Source organism: Colobus angolensis, unplaced genomic scaffold (assembly GCF_000951035.1).
Source record: "Colobus angolensis palliatus isolate OR3802 unplaced genomic scaffold, Cang.pa_1.0 Scaffold109, whole genome shotgun sequence".
In the NCBI taxonomy this organism is placed as follows: Eukaryota; Metazoa; Chordata; class Mammalia; order Primates; family Cercopithecidae; genus Colobus; species Colobus angolensis.
The window spans coordinates 7,635,983-7,649,822 of record NW_012111919.1 but is presented as its reverse complement, the minus strand read 5'-3'; the positions used below and the strand labels follow the sequence as shown (position 1 = coordinate 7,649,822).

Below are 13,840 nucleotides of genomic sequence, written 5' to 3'. Positions count from 1 at the left end.
CCCTCACACCTCACACCTGCCCAGCAGGGTCCTGGAAATCAATCTTGAGATTCCCTGGGGTCCAGGGCTGCCCCGTGGGTGTTGAGACACTGGAGACAACAAGAGGTCCAGGATGGCCCCCAGCCCCTCCCTCTACCCAAATCGGGGCATGGCTAATTCTTTCTCTAAGAAATCCATTGCTTCAAAGTCTAGAGTAGAAGGGAAGAAACAGGTGTCAATTCCTGCCAGGAAAATGAGATGGAGCTGCAACCTCAGAGAAGCCTAGAGGGGCACTGATAATGGGAACCCCCTGAGGCCCTGGGACTGACAAGAAAATCCAGGAGGAACAAGCAGTCATGGTTCTCATGGAAGCCTTGGGCTTCAGAAATAAGGCATCCCTGGAACACGGTTTCTAAAGCATCACCTGAGAACTTGGGAGAAATACAAAATGCAAATCCTCAGGCCCCACCTGAGACCTACCAAATCACATGCTTTGTGTTGGGATCCCTCAAGCCCTCCAGACGATTCTGATGCATGATCAAGTTTGAGCACTTCTGCCATAAAGGACAGCCAAAGCAGTAAGCAGGTCTTATAGCTGGTCGGCCCCGCTGGTCCTGTCCTGTGGTGGGCTGGCTGAGGCTGCACAGCCTGCTCTGCTTACCCATGTTATGGACCCCTTCTGGCCAGAACAGGCAGCATTTCTGCAGGCAGCTTATTCCACAGGGGCTTGGAATGAGACTTGTGGCCCGAGATGTGCTCTGGGAACATGGAGAGCCTCAAAGTCACCCACCCCCTCCATTTGCATCTGCCCATACAAAAGGAATTCAGCCTCAGTTTCCCTGCTTTGCATTCCAACCCACCATTGGCCATAGAACTCTGCCCTGGACCTCAGCCTGCTTCCCTGGGCACTGTTACCATGCCATGCATGGTGCTGGCCTCCTCATCGAGGTCTCATCCTGCTCCCGTACCCCAGCTGCTGGCTGAGGTGATTTGCAGACTGACAACACATTTATTACTGTGCTGTGGCTGCCCTGGGCCCCCAGGTACGTGCGTGTGGATTGTCTACTGAACAAGGGCAGATGGCCAAGGAAGCAAGTGCAGGAATGAAATCCAGCTCACTTTCCACTCACCACATCCCCTAGGGTGTGGTGGCACTAATTCACACGTACGTATGCATTAGAGGGGCTAGTGCTTGAATGTCACACTCCCTTTCCTGAAGCTCCTGTTTCTGAGGGGACCCTCCCCCTGCCTTCCCATTTCTACACCAGCCAAACCTCCCTATTGACTAATTATTTAGTCAATAATTGCTTGAGCTCCCATAGGCTCATATTAACAGGAAGTCACTCCTCTTTACCCCTTCTTACTCCTTATTCCTCACCCATTCCCCCTCATCCACTCCCTCTCTCTTCATGTCTACACCAACTGGACACCCACCCTTCCAAATGGGCCATGCCCTCCTCATCTTCTCTCTTAGGGGTCTCTTGGCTGACTCAGTTGTCCCCCCATTTCTCTCCTTATTCCTCATCCTCACAGACTTTCCCATCACGCTGATAATGACATAATAACCAGCAGACAAAACATCTTTGTTGATAGAAGTTTGAGGTCATTTCATTACACCTTCTCCTAAGACATTCCATTCAGGGATGTGCCTGCCAGGCTGCCGGAAATGCCTGCTTTTTATGGCCTGCTTGGTTTGGTCACTTGTAACTTCTGCACATGATAGGCCCCCCGGCTCCCTCTACCCTAGGGCAACCCCATAGAGACTTGAAAATCCTGTTCGGGACTTGCCCCACCTGAATCTTGTCTTCCCAGCTCCTTGAATGAGTCCATGTGTGGCTTGGTCTCTGCCATCACTGCAGGTTAAACTGCCATGTAATTGATTTTTTTTTCCAGACAATTGAACACACATCAGTAGGCACTTAACTTTTCTGTTTTAACCACTTGGATTAAGAAAAATCTTTCCCAAACATAATATACTTTTCTCTACCTCTTAGAATAAATGACAGCAGACATAATGTGCCTTTTCTTGGGGCCTCTACATAATAAGTTTTTTGAGCTACTGTAAAGTGTTTTTAATAACTCAAATCACTCCATAATCACTGTGGGGAGAAAACAGAAAATACAGATATACAGAAAGGAAAAAGGAGGGCATCCCTTGATATCTTCCCAGCTGGAGGTGATGACTAATAACTTTTCATTGTATAATTTTCTGGGCTTTTTCCTAAGCAAACACATTTCCCCAGTTTGGGGTGCAAATGTAATCCCTCTTATTTAGTCAATAATTGCTTGAGCTCCCATAGGCCCATATTAACAGGAAGTCACTCCTCTTTACCCCTTCTTACTCCTAATTCCTCACCCACTCCCCAAGGAAATTGGGGGCAAACTCGGTCCTACGGGTAATTCTGATTACAAATGGCAATCAGAGAGGAACTGGAGAACCAGGTGGTCCTGATTTCCATTGTTCCTTGCACAGCACCATGTGTCTCTAAAGAAAATGGTCTTGCAAAGTCTGATGAGATCCTGCCTCACTGGTCCCGACTCTTATGTGGTCTACAGAGGTGTGCCAACCTTGGACACACTTCCAAGCTCACACTTCCAAGGTTAGCCAGGCTCCCAAATAGCGCACAGCCCCGGCAGAGCTGAGCCCAGGAGGCTTCTGTCCTCAGCCACACTCCATGCCCCAGGAATACGGAGGCCCTGGGGTTGAGCCTGGTCACCGGTTCTGACCCCTCTTTCTTCCTGGTGCCATTCCCTTGGGGGCTGTGAGGATTCTGTTGCTGGGGCACTTCATCTCAAACCTCATCAAGAAAATTCCAACTTTAACATGGAAAAGGTCTTTGCCTTCATCCCTTTCTTCCCAGATGTTCCTTGGCTCCAAGCAAATTATCTCCCTGCTCTTCCATGCAGGGACCAGAGGGTCCTGCACTCCTCAGGTCATCCAGGAACCAGCTCCCCCTTGCCCCACTAGCCTAACGTGTGAATAGCCAAGAAGGACCACTCAAAGGACAGTTTCCTGAACAAAGAAGGCCTCTTCTTAACCAGCTGGATAAAGAAGGAGCTGATGGCAACTTTTATCAAAAAGAAAGAAAAGTTCTGAACCAGGAAACTTGCCATACACCCATTCGCCAGATGACAACATTGAGATTACTCACTTCTTGGAAGAGCCCAGCCTCTAGCACTGAAGATTTATCACAAAGCATTTCCTTCTTGCAGCGGGCATTCCTCTCTTGCTAGGAGGAACTGAGACTCCCTGTCCCCAGTCCCCAGCCCTGAGGCCATGCAGCCTAGGGGTGGCAGGGTTGAGCACTGCTTACTGGGTTCAGGCCAGAGATTGCCACATTTTGTCCTCTGCTGCCTGCGTTAGGGAGACCTCTCCCTGTCAACCCAGGGGCATGGCAGGAGCTGGGCTGGAACAGTCTCTGAAGTCAGTTCCCTCCTGGACCACCAACACCAGGAATGCAAGGGGTGGGTAGTTTGGTCTTTGCTTATGTGTTGATGTTGTGAGATCATTTGAGAGAATTAAATATATTTTCCCAGATGGAAAGAAAAGGAAAAGGAAGGGGCTGTTGAGTGTTGGAGGTGTTCATTCTCCTCTCCAGCTTCTCTCCTTTCCCGCCATCCCACCCCAGCTGTGGACCTGTGTTTGGCATTAGGGCGCTCCTCTGTGCTTTGCTGGATTCTGATAGGGAGCACAGCCTGGTGTGGGGGGTGGGAGGACGGATGGTCTGCATCTTCCCTTCACCTGCTCCAGTCCTGAGGCCAGTGCTTTCTTTCTGCACTAGGGGGTCAGGGGATATTGAAGGTGCCAGTCCAAATGCCAGTCAACACAGTGGGCAGGCCTGGCCAACACTGTCTGTGGGTGCCAGGCTCTGGGAAGAGGAGCACCCATGCTCGGAGACGGCCCACTCTCCCTGGGCTCACAGCCAAACACATCCAGTTTTCTGGCCTCGGGCTGGGTGGGACAAGTGTATATCTCACCTGACAAGCTCTGTGAGCCTGACAAATGGAGGGAAAAAGCCACAACCGCAGCACCTCCCAGTGATCCGGAAGCTGGAGGAGGAGCAAGAGGACACAGGGTCTCTCCAAGAGGCAGAAGTGCGGAGGAGTGGCCTGGACATTGTAGAGCTGGGGCAGCCAAGTCCAAGGGCAAGGGCACCAGAGGACATGGAAGAGTCCTTCCCTTGGGCCTCTCCAGAGAGGCTGCCTGGAGTTTTCACAGTTCACAAATGAGCAGAGGAAACTGTCCATGCGAACAGCCCTCAGGGGATCTCCCAGAGAGGTGTCCGGGGTGCTACGGGAAGCCCAAACACCCCATTTCAATTTTCCCGCAGGAGGAGGAGAAGGCAATGACTTGTCTTGAAACAGTCACTGCCCAGCAAGCACACGATTTTTATTTGAATTGAAAGTTTATTTGGAGTGCGCTTGGGGGAGTACTTCTCATGCACACACTTTTTCTGTCTCCTCATTTCCCCAGCCCAACCCTCCCCACATTCCTCTGCCTTCCCGCCTCACATTTTATTGGGTGTCAGTGGTCTGCTCCAAACCTTCAGTAGCTCCCATCTGTGATGAGGTGAAGTCCAAATCCCATAGCCTGCATTCAAGTTCTTCCATGGTTAGGGTGGACATACACCCCACTTTGTCTGGGACGATCTAGTTTATACCTGCTATCTTGGCATAATGATTCATAGCACCCTGCTTCATGCAAAAATGTATCCCAGTTTGGAGAATAAATGATGTGGTCTGCCTGCGTACAGTCCACTCCCAACCTCACGCTCCAGGCTAATGGCCAACTGTCTCTCTTGAATCCTCTGAGTCAGTGGTTTTGAACTCTGGTTGCTCATTAGAATCACCTGGGGAGCTTTTAATAAATATCACTACTTAGACTCACCCCCAAAACAGGGCAAATAAAGCAGAATATCTAGGGGCAGGACCCAGCCTTTGGTATTTTTTTAAGCACCCAGGTGACTCTGATGTGCAGCCAGGATGGAGAACAACTGACTTCAGTAAAACAGGTGTCCTGGAACTCTGTCCCTGAGCCCATCTCACACATTTCTGCCCCTGGTTTTTGGTAACTTGCTCCCATTGTCTATCTGCCATTTAACTTCTTCTTTTCCTGTGTGTGTGGTCTTTCATTCATTCTTTAAGTCCTACCCAAGCTGCTAAGCCCAGCTCCAATGCTGCCTCCTCCTACATCTTGCCTGACCTCTGAGCCAGAAGGGGTCTTCCTGTCTACCCGCTACTGCCCCCTCCCTCCCCCACTATTATATGTCATCTACGATCCATGCCATATTTTGCCTCCTTCATAGTCTATGAGCTTAATGGCATGGGTCATGTCTGATTAATCTCTGGAGACCCCAGGGCCCAGACCCAACTTACAGTAAAGCCTCCCACACCTGAGTGAGTGACTATCACTGCCGGTCCTGAACTTGGGCAGTGCCATCCACCGCACACTGGGCACCAGCACATGCTGCCTCTACACGTTAAGTTTCTTTTCCTGCGTGTGGGCTTTCATTCATTCATTCACTCACTCATTCTGCTTTGTGCCAGGTGCCGTGTTCTACATTCCCTTTTCTTGATTTCCTGTACTATTGGAGAACTGTCCTTTCTAACTCATGTCCATCCCCTGGGCAGCCCTGCAGACTGTCTTGCGTATAAATGGTACTCAGTATTGATTGATAATCAACTGATGAATGGATAAACAAAAGTGGTATGTCCTTACAATGAAATATTATTCAGCCATGAAAAGGAGATGAAGTACTGATACATGCTACAATATGAATAACTGTAAAAACATTATTCTAAGTGAAAGAAGCCAGGAACAAAAGACCGTAAATTGTATGCTATTATTTATATGCAAAGTACAGAATAGGCAAATCCATAGAGACAAAAAGTAGATTAGTGGTTGCAAAGGGCTAGACGAAGGCGGAAATTAAGACTAACTGGTTTTGTTTTTTTTTTTTTTTTTTTTTTGAGACAGAGTCTTGCTCTGTCGCCCCGGCTGGAGTGCAGTGGTGTGATCTTGGATCACTGCAACCTCCACCTCCCAGGTTCAAGCAATTCTGCCTCAGTCCCCCGAGTAGCTGGGAGTACAGGTGTGTGCCACCATGCCTGGCTAATTTTTTTGTATTTTTAGTAGAGACAGGGTTTCACCATGTTGGTCAGGCTGGTCTCGAACTCTTGACCTCAAGTGATCCACCCGCCTCAGCCTCCCAAAGTGTTGGGATTACAGGCATGAGCCACGGCTCCCGGCCAGGACTAACTGTTAATAGACACAGGTTTTCTTTTGGGGAGGATAGAAATGTTCTGAAATTGGATAGTAATGGTGGTTGCACAACCTTGTGACTATGCTAAAAACCACTGATTGTGCACTTAAGTGGTGAATTTGATGGCATTTGAATTATATTGTAATTAAAAAGAAATATATTGATTGATGAATTTTTCTTTCTACACTGTGTTCTCAAACCTTAAACTTTTATTCTTATTCGTAGGAATCAACTGATATTACTGCTAAAAACATTGGTTTCTGAGCTTCACCTTGGAGTTTCAGATACAGCAGATTGGAGCAGAGCCCAGGAATCTGCATTTGATTGTTGTATTCTAAGTGCCATTTCCCTGTTCCCCAAAGGCTTGGGTCAGAGAATTTCTGAGCCAACCTCAGAACCTCAGAAGACAAATAAAATTCTTTAACCTATTATTTCAGAAAAAAAGCTGAAGATTTCAAACACAACCAAAACTTTGTTTTTAGTCTGCTTCTTATTAAAAACAGACTGGGACCCAAAGAAACCCCATCAGGGTAGGTAATGAAATAATCATGATCATAATAAAAGAACAGAATGGAAAAACTGCCTGGCCTGGAGCAAACCACAGAAAAAATTGTCTTCTGCCTCCAGTGCTCAACTAAGCCATTCAGATGAAAATATCCCACTAGCCACATCGAGAGCTTAATTTGGGGCAGGGGAACTAGACATTAGTAAACCGCCCCTCCCTGCCCCCTATACAAATACATACTTACAGACACCCACTCCTACACACTCAAAATTCGAAGCTTTGGTATGTGCTCCATGATTAGGGCTTTCTTTGGGGTTACAAGGAAGCAGAGTTGTAAATCGGTATTAGAATGTGATCAAAAGGAATGTCTGTATGCAATTATTTTGTTTTGAGACCAGTGTTCAGAGGCACCGACTTTAAAGTGCTGGCGTGGTCACGTGATGGCCTCTCACCCACATAGACGCATATGATTTTGGTCCCCACAAAAGAAGGAAGACAAAGGCCTGGGTTTCCTCATTGTTGCTTCTTTGTTTCAAGATGGAGTCTCACCCTAACAGCTCAAAGGACCCTCTTGCCCATCTCCCCTGGCTGTCCATTCCCTAACTGTTACAAGAGGAAGTCTTGCTAATATAAGCTCTTGCCCCGGAAAGTAGCAGTTACTGTAATTTGAGAACAGAGATCCCTTGCTTAACAGAAATTCACTTAACAAAACTTCAAATTAAAGAAGAGGTCAGTGAAAGGAAATAGCATTTGTGAGGCACGTCTACTGAGTTCTGGGTAGTGTGCTGGGCAATTTCACATAGATTTTTGCATTTCATTCAATGAGTCATCACAACCACTCCAAAGTGGAGGTATTATTATCCCCCGTATTATACCAAAGAATCTGAGGCTCAGAGTGGTTATGTAACTTGCACGTGGTCACAGGGTTAGGAAGTAGCAAACCAAGTAAAAGATCTCCTCAAAGGAACATCATAGAAAAAAAATGTTGAGGAATTCGGGTGTCCTACGAGTCCATCTTGTGGTGGCTGGCTTGGCCAGGCTGCTGCCATCTGTTACACATGCGCATGGGAAAGCAAAACTCAGTCCATCAGATAATGTCTGAGAGCAATCAGTGCTTTGTCAAGCCCAGCAAGCCACCATTCACCAATGGGCATGAAACCAAAGCATTATGTTTGGGAACAGAACTGTTAATACAGACGCAGTCTAGTGATTGCATTATCGACACCGTAAGTCACAAGGCTGTGGTCTGGGTCCCTGTTTACCCAGCTTCATTTGTAGTCGCCTTTCCCTTCCTCTCTGGGCTCCAGCCAAATAGCACCTGGCTGTCTCTCGGGGCCACCGTGTTCCTTTCTGTCTCAGACCCTTGGCTACTGTTCTCCCTCTAATTGTCCTTCCCACAGTGTCCCTTCCCAGTACCACGCAGTAACTTTCATTAGAAAGAGGCTTTATGGGGACAGGGACTTTGTCTGACTGGTTCAACAAAGTATCCCCATAGCTGGAATACAGTTAACACTCAATAAACATCTGTCAAGAGGATGAATGAATGAATGAATATTTCAGACTTCAGTTCATACCTTGCTTCCTCAGTTCAGCCTTCTGTGGGCCACGTCTTCCTTGTGAAATGCTCCTACTACTTACCTACTTATCTCTTTATTTTAAATGTACATACATGTATGTATGTGTGATTATTTGTCTGATGCCTGGCCCAAGACCATAAGCTCCATGAGGGCAAAGACTACTCCTGTTTGCTCACCTCGATGCTCTCAAGAATGGCCTTATTATGGTGTGCAATAAGTGTGGCTTGAATGAATAAATGGCCAAGCAAGTCTTAGAGAGGTCAATTTCTTCTGAGCTATTTTCATAATAAAGTACTTAGAGGAACTGAGAAAAAAAATGGGTCAGGAATCCACAGATGAGGAAGGCATTTAAAGTCAGTAGGTAGTTTAGCCACATCCTGGTGCTTTAGGGCCACTGGAGCTTATAGTGGGGATAAAGAGGGAACAGTGGTGTTGTGCCTGGGTTCCTACCACTGTGCTGCAGTCTCTCTTCCATTCTTTTTGTCACATGAGTGGGACTTACTTAAATATGACATCTCATGATTCATCTTCTGTTTGAGAGTGCAGCATTGTTAATATGCAAATCTTACTGAGATTTGCATGAAATATGTAAATATTTCATCCAATATTTACCCTTTTTGTGTGTATAACACGTTAAGATCTTCTATATCCTTAAGTAAGATTTTTTTGAAGTCATGTCTAGATGGTCAATTGTTTTTTCTCCAAAAGAACACATTCCTGATTTTAAAATGAAAATCAGTGGGGAAATGAGATTCACTTAAAAGTCCATTGCCTTGTAGCCATTTCTGATGGAATACACATGCTCGGTAAGTGAGGGACACTCCTTGAGGTTAATTTGATTTACTGCTCATACATTTCCTAAAGCATACGGTGACAGGCAGAAGATGTGGGCAATGAAAGTCTGGAGGAATGTGTAAAATCTTCTCGGGAGCCAAAGGCTGTTTCGTTTTTGTGGCTTGGTTTGCAGGGACTGCCTGGCAGATCCCAATGCTCCTCAACTGCATGGGCAAACTTAAAACCTGGACATGTGGGGGCCAGAGACAGGGCTGAGACAAGCTGCCAACTGACAAATGAATTCCCCACAGACCACCCTGCCACTTCCTATTTGCTGGCAAAAGTTTTGTCATCTGTAGCCACACATGGACTGTCTTGGGCCTGGGCAGGCTGATGGGCATAGGAGGTAGCCCGAGTCCTCTGAGGCCCCAAATATTCCAGAATTCCTGAAAATGGGTAGATCCCACAGGAGCCCAAAACATGCAGAATGCAGGGTGCAGGGGCTGGTGGCTGACGCCTGCTGAGAACCGAGACAGCCAGTCGTCCAACTCCCACGCACTCCTAGAGCCAGATGTCGTTTTCACCTCTATTTTGGTGCTAGCTGGGGGAGGGGATGTCTTTGAAACAAGGTAATTTTTTTTTTTTTTGTCATCTGCCCCAGTAAGCTGGGTGGGTCCTGATGCATAGCAGGGAGAAATTCTAACAATAAATCCCCTCACTCTGTGTGTGTGTGTTGGGTGGGGGGTTGGCGCGGCGGGTCAGGGGTAAAATATACATTACATAAAATATATCATTTTAATTATTTTTAAGTGTACCATTCAGTGTCATTAAGTACATTTACAAGTTGTGCAGCCATCGTCCTATCCAATTCCAGAACATTTTCGTCGTATCAAACTGAAACCCTATGCCCATTAAACAATAACTTCTCCCAGGCCCTGGTAACCTATTCTACTTTCTGTCTCTATGAATTTGACTATTCCAGGAACCTCATATAAGTGAAATCATATCTTTGTCCTCTCATGTTCAGCTTATTTCATTCAGCATCTTATTTAAAAGGTCGTCCACATTGTAGCTTGTGTTTTAAGAAAGAATTTTATTTTATTCTCTATAAGAAAGAATTTTATTTCTTTCTAAGGCTGAATAGTATTCTATTGTATATATTCATACATATATGTGTATATATATATATACACATCACATTTTGTTTATCTGTTCATCTGTGATGAACATTTGGGTTGTTCTACATTTTAGCTATTATGAATAATGCTGCAATGAACATTGATGTACAGGCACCTGTTTGAATCACAGCTTTCACTTCTTTTGGGTGTATAACTAGGAGTTGAATTGCTGGGTCATATGGCAATCCTATGTGTCAATTCTTGAGGAATTCCCAAGTTATTTTCCACAGTGGCAGCACCATTTTAAATTCCCACCAACAATGCATGAGGGTTCTAATTTCTAGACAAGCTTACCAACACTAGTTACTTCCCTTTATCTTAAAATAATAGCCATTCTAATGAAGTGAAGTGATAGCTCATTGTGGTTTTGATTTGCATTTCCTTAATGACTTATAATGCTGAGCATCTTTTCATGTGCTTATTGCCATCTGTAATGTCTAGTCAAGCCCTTTGACCATTTTTGAATTGAGGTGTTTGTTTTTGTTTTTGAGACAATCTCACTCTGTTGCCCAGGCTGGAGTGCAGTGGCACAATTTTGGCTCACTGCAACCTCTGCCTCCTGGGTTCAAGCATTTTTCGTGCCTCAGCGTCCCGAGTAGCTGAGATTGCAGGTGTGTGTCACCACGCCCGGCTAATTTTTGTATTTTTAGTAGAGACGGGGCTTCGCCATGTTGGCCAGGCTGATCTCGAATTCCTGGCCTCAAGCAATCCACCTGCCTCAGCCTTCCAAAGTGCTGGGATTCCAGGTGTGAGCCACTATGCCCAGCAAGGTATTTTGTTGTTGTTGTTGTTGAGTTGTAGGAGTCCTTTGTATGTTCTGAATATTAATTTCTATCAGATACATGATTTGCAAATGTCTTCTTTCATTCTGTGGGTTGTTTTTTCACTCTCCTGATAGTGTCCTTTGATACAATTTCCTTGCTCTTGTGTAGAATACTTCCCAGTTTACAAAATACTTATAAGTATTTGCTTTATTTTTAATGTCACAAGCAATACATGAATATAGACCCCTCACTAAATTAAAAATTTTTTTCAAGCCATACAGTTAAGCTAAAGTCAACTTTAAGCTCCATTCCCAAATCCCAGCATAATCCCATGAGATAAAGCCTTATCGGTTTGGTATTTATTCATCCAGATCTTTCCCCATACATCTGCATGAATTTCCTTCATTCAACAAATACTTATTGAATGTCTACTATAAGCCAGGCATTGCCATAGGCCCTGGGGACACAGAGGTAGCAACACAGACAAGGTCCTTACCCTGATGGAATTTACATTCTAGCTGGGAGGGGAGGATGCATGCAATAGTAAATAAGAAAATCTAGATTGTGAAAAGCGTTGCTAAGGAAATAAACAGGAGGATACGATACAATGATCTGTGGGGGAGGGGAGAGAAGGCCATGCTGGGGAGGAGACATTTGAACTGAGATCTAAAGCCATCCATCCAGCTGAAGACCTGGAGGAAGAGCATTCAGACAGAGGTAACAGCGGGGCAGGAACAAACTTGTCCTGTATGAGGGCAGAAAGAATCCTGGAAGGCGTGACCAGCAGTGGTCACAAAAGGAGAATGAGAGTGAGATCGGAGTGCTGGAGACTAGGGAGGGTGATATGGTTTGGATCTGTATTCCACCCAAATTTCATGTTCAATTGTAATTCCCAGTGTTGGACTGGGACCTGGTGGAAAGTGATTGGATCATGGGGACAGATTCCCCCTTGGTACTATGTCACAACAATGAACAGATAGTGAATGAGTTCTCATGAGATCTGATTGTTTAAAAGTGTGTGGCACCTTCCCCTCTCTCTTCCTTCTGCTCTGGCCATGAGAAGTGCTGGCTCTCCCTTCACCTTTTGCCATGATTGTAAATTTCCTGCGGCCTCCCCAGAAGCAGAAGCCACTATAATTCTAGTACAGCCTGTGGATCTGTGAGACAATTAGACCTCTTTGTAAATTACACAGTCTCAGGCATTTCTTCATAGCAATGCAAGAATGAATGAATACAGAAGGCATTTGGGTTTTATTTTAAGAGCAATTAGAAGACGTTAGAGTCAGATGCAGTGGCTCATGCTTATAATCCCAACACTTTGGGAGGCCAAGGTGGGAGGATTGCTAGAGGCTGGGAGTTTGTGATCAGGCTGGGCAACATGGCCAGACCCCATCTCTACAGAAAGAGAATTTTTTTTTTTTTTTTTCTGAGACGGAGTCTCGCTCTGTCGCCCAGGCTGGAGTGCAGTGGCCGGATCTCAGCTCGCTGCAAGCTCCGCCTCCTGGGTTCACGCCATTCTACTGCCTCAGCCTCCCGAGTAGCTGGGACTACAGGCGCCCGCCACCTCGCCCGGCTAATTTTTTGTATTTTTTAGTAGAGACGGGGTTTCACCGTGTTAGCCAGGATGGTCTCGATCTCCTGACCTCGTGATCTGCCCGCCTCGGCCTCCCAAAGTGCTGGGATTACAGGCTTGAGCCACTGCGCCCGGCCAAAAAGAGAATTTTTAAAAATTAACCAGGCATGGTGGTGCACACCTGTAACTCCAGCTACTCAGAAGGCTGAGACAGGAGGATCACTTCAGCCCAGAAGTTTGAGGCTGCAGTGAGCTATGATTGCACCACTGCACTCCAGCCTGGAACACAGAGTGAGAAGCCTGGGAGGTTGAGGCTGCAGTGAGCCATGATCACACCGCTGCGCTCCAGCCTGAGCAACAGAAAGAGACCCCATCTCTGAAAAAAAAAAAAAAAAGATTACAGGATTTTTAGTAAGAGAGTGAATGTGAATGACTTGTATTTTTAGAATATTCCTAGGATTTCCACGTAGAGACGAGTTTGGAGAATGTTGAAGATATTCAAAGTAGGATGCGGACGGCTCGAATTAGGGCAGCAAGAGTGAAGGGAGAAGTGAATGGCTTCAAATTGAACTTTGGAGTCTTGTAATGGTTGTGATGAAAGCGTAAAGGAAATAAAGAGACCAATAATGATTCTTGGGTTTTTGACTGGTGCAGTTGAGTGGGGTGGTACCGTTGCCCAATTCAGAAAAGACATGGGCGGAGTAGGAAAGGGCAGCCGTGTAACAGAGGGTTCTGTTTTGGATCTGTTACGTTTATGATGTCTGGGTGAGATGTCAGAGAGTTGAGATATATGAGTTTGGAGTCTCAGAGAGAGGTGGGATGTGACATAGAACAGTGGGAGTCCTCGTGATATTTCATGATCATCCAGGAAGGAAATACGGCTACAGAAGCACATTCGATATAGCCTGGGACACACCAACATTTAGACATTGAGAAAAGCAGGAGGAGACAGCAGAGGACCTTGAGAAGGGATGACCAGAGAGGTAGGGGGAAGAGGCTAAAGAGAGTGAAAAATCATAACATCCAAGAAGAAAATTCTTTTTTTCTTTTTTTTGAAACTTAAAAATCCCTCTAACATTGTTTATTATACAAGTGAATCCTGATCCTTGTGATGAGCTTATTGCTAGGATTTCTTTCTTTCTTTCTTTCTTTCTTTCTTTCTTTCTTTCTTTCTTTCTTTCTTTCTTTCTTTCTTTCTTTCTTTCTTTCCTTTCTTCCTTTCTTCTT

The 13,840-nt window shown here is 45.7% G+C and overlaps 1 protein-coding gene across 1 annotated transcript in view; it reads right to left on the bottom strand.

Annotated features, from left to right (window-relative positions):
- The window catches only part of LOC105518484, a 28,683-nt gene that overhangs the window by 4,918 nt on the left and 9,925 nt on the right, over nt 1-13,840 (bottom strand). Inside the window, 1 exon segment of the mRNA XM_011951494.1 lies at nt 3,958-4,270. Within this exon segment, the coding sequence (XP_011806884.1) occupies nt 3,958-4,270 (313 nt within the window).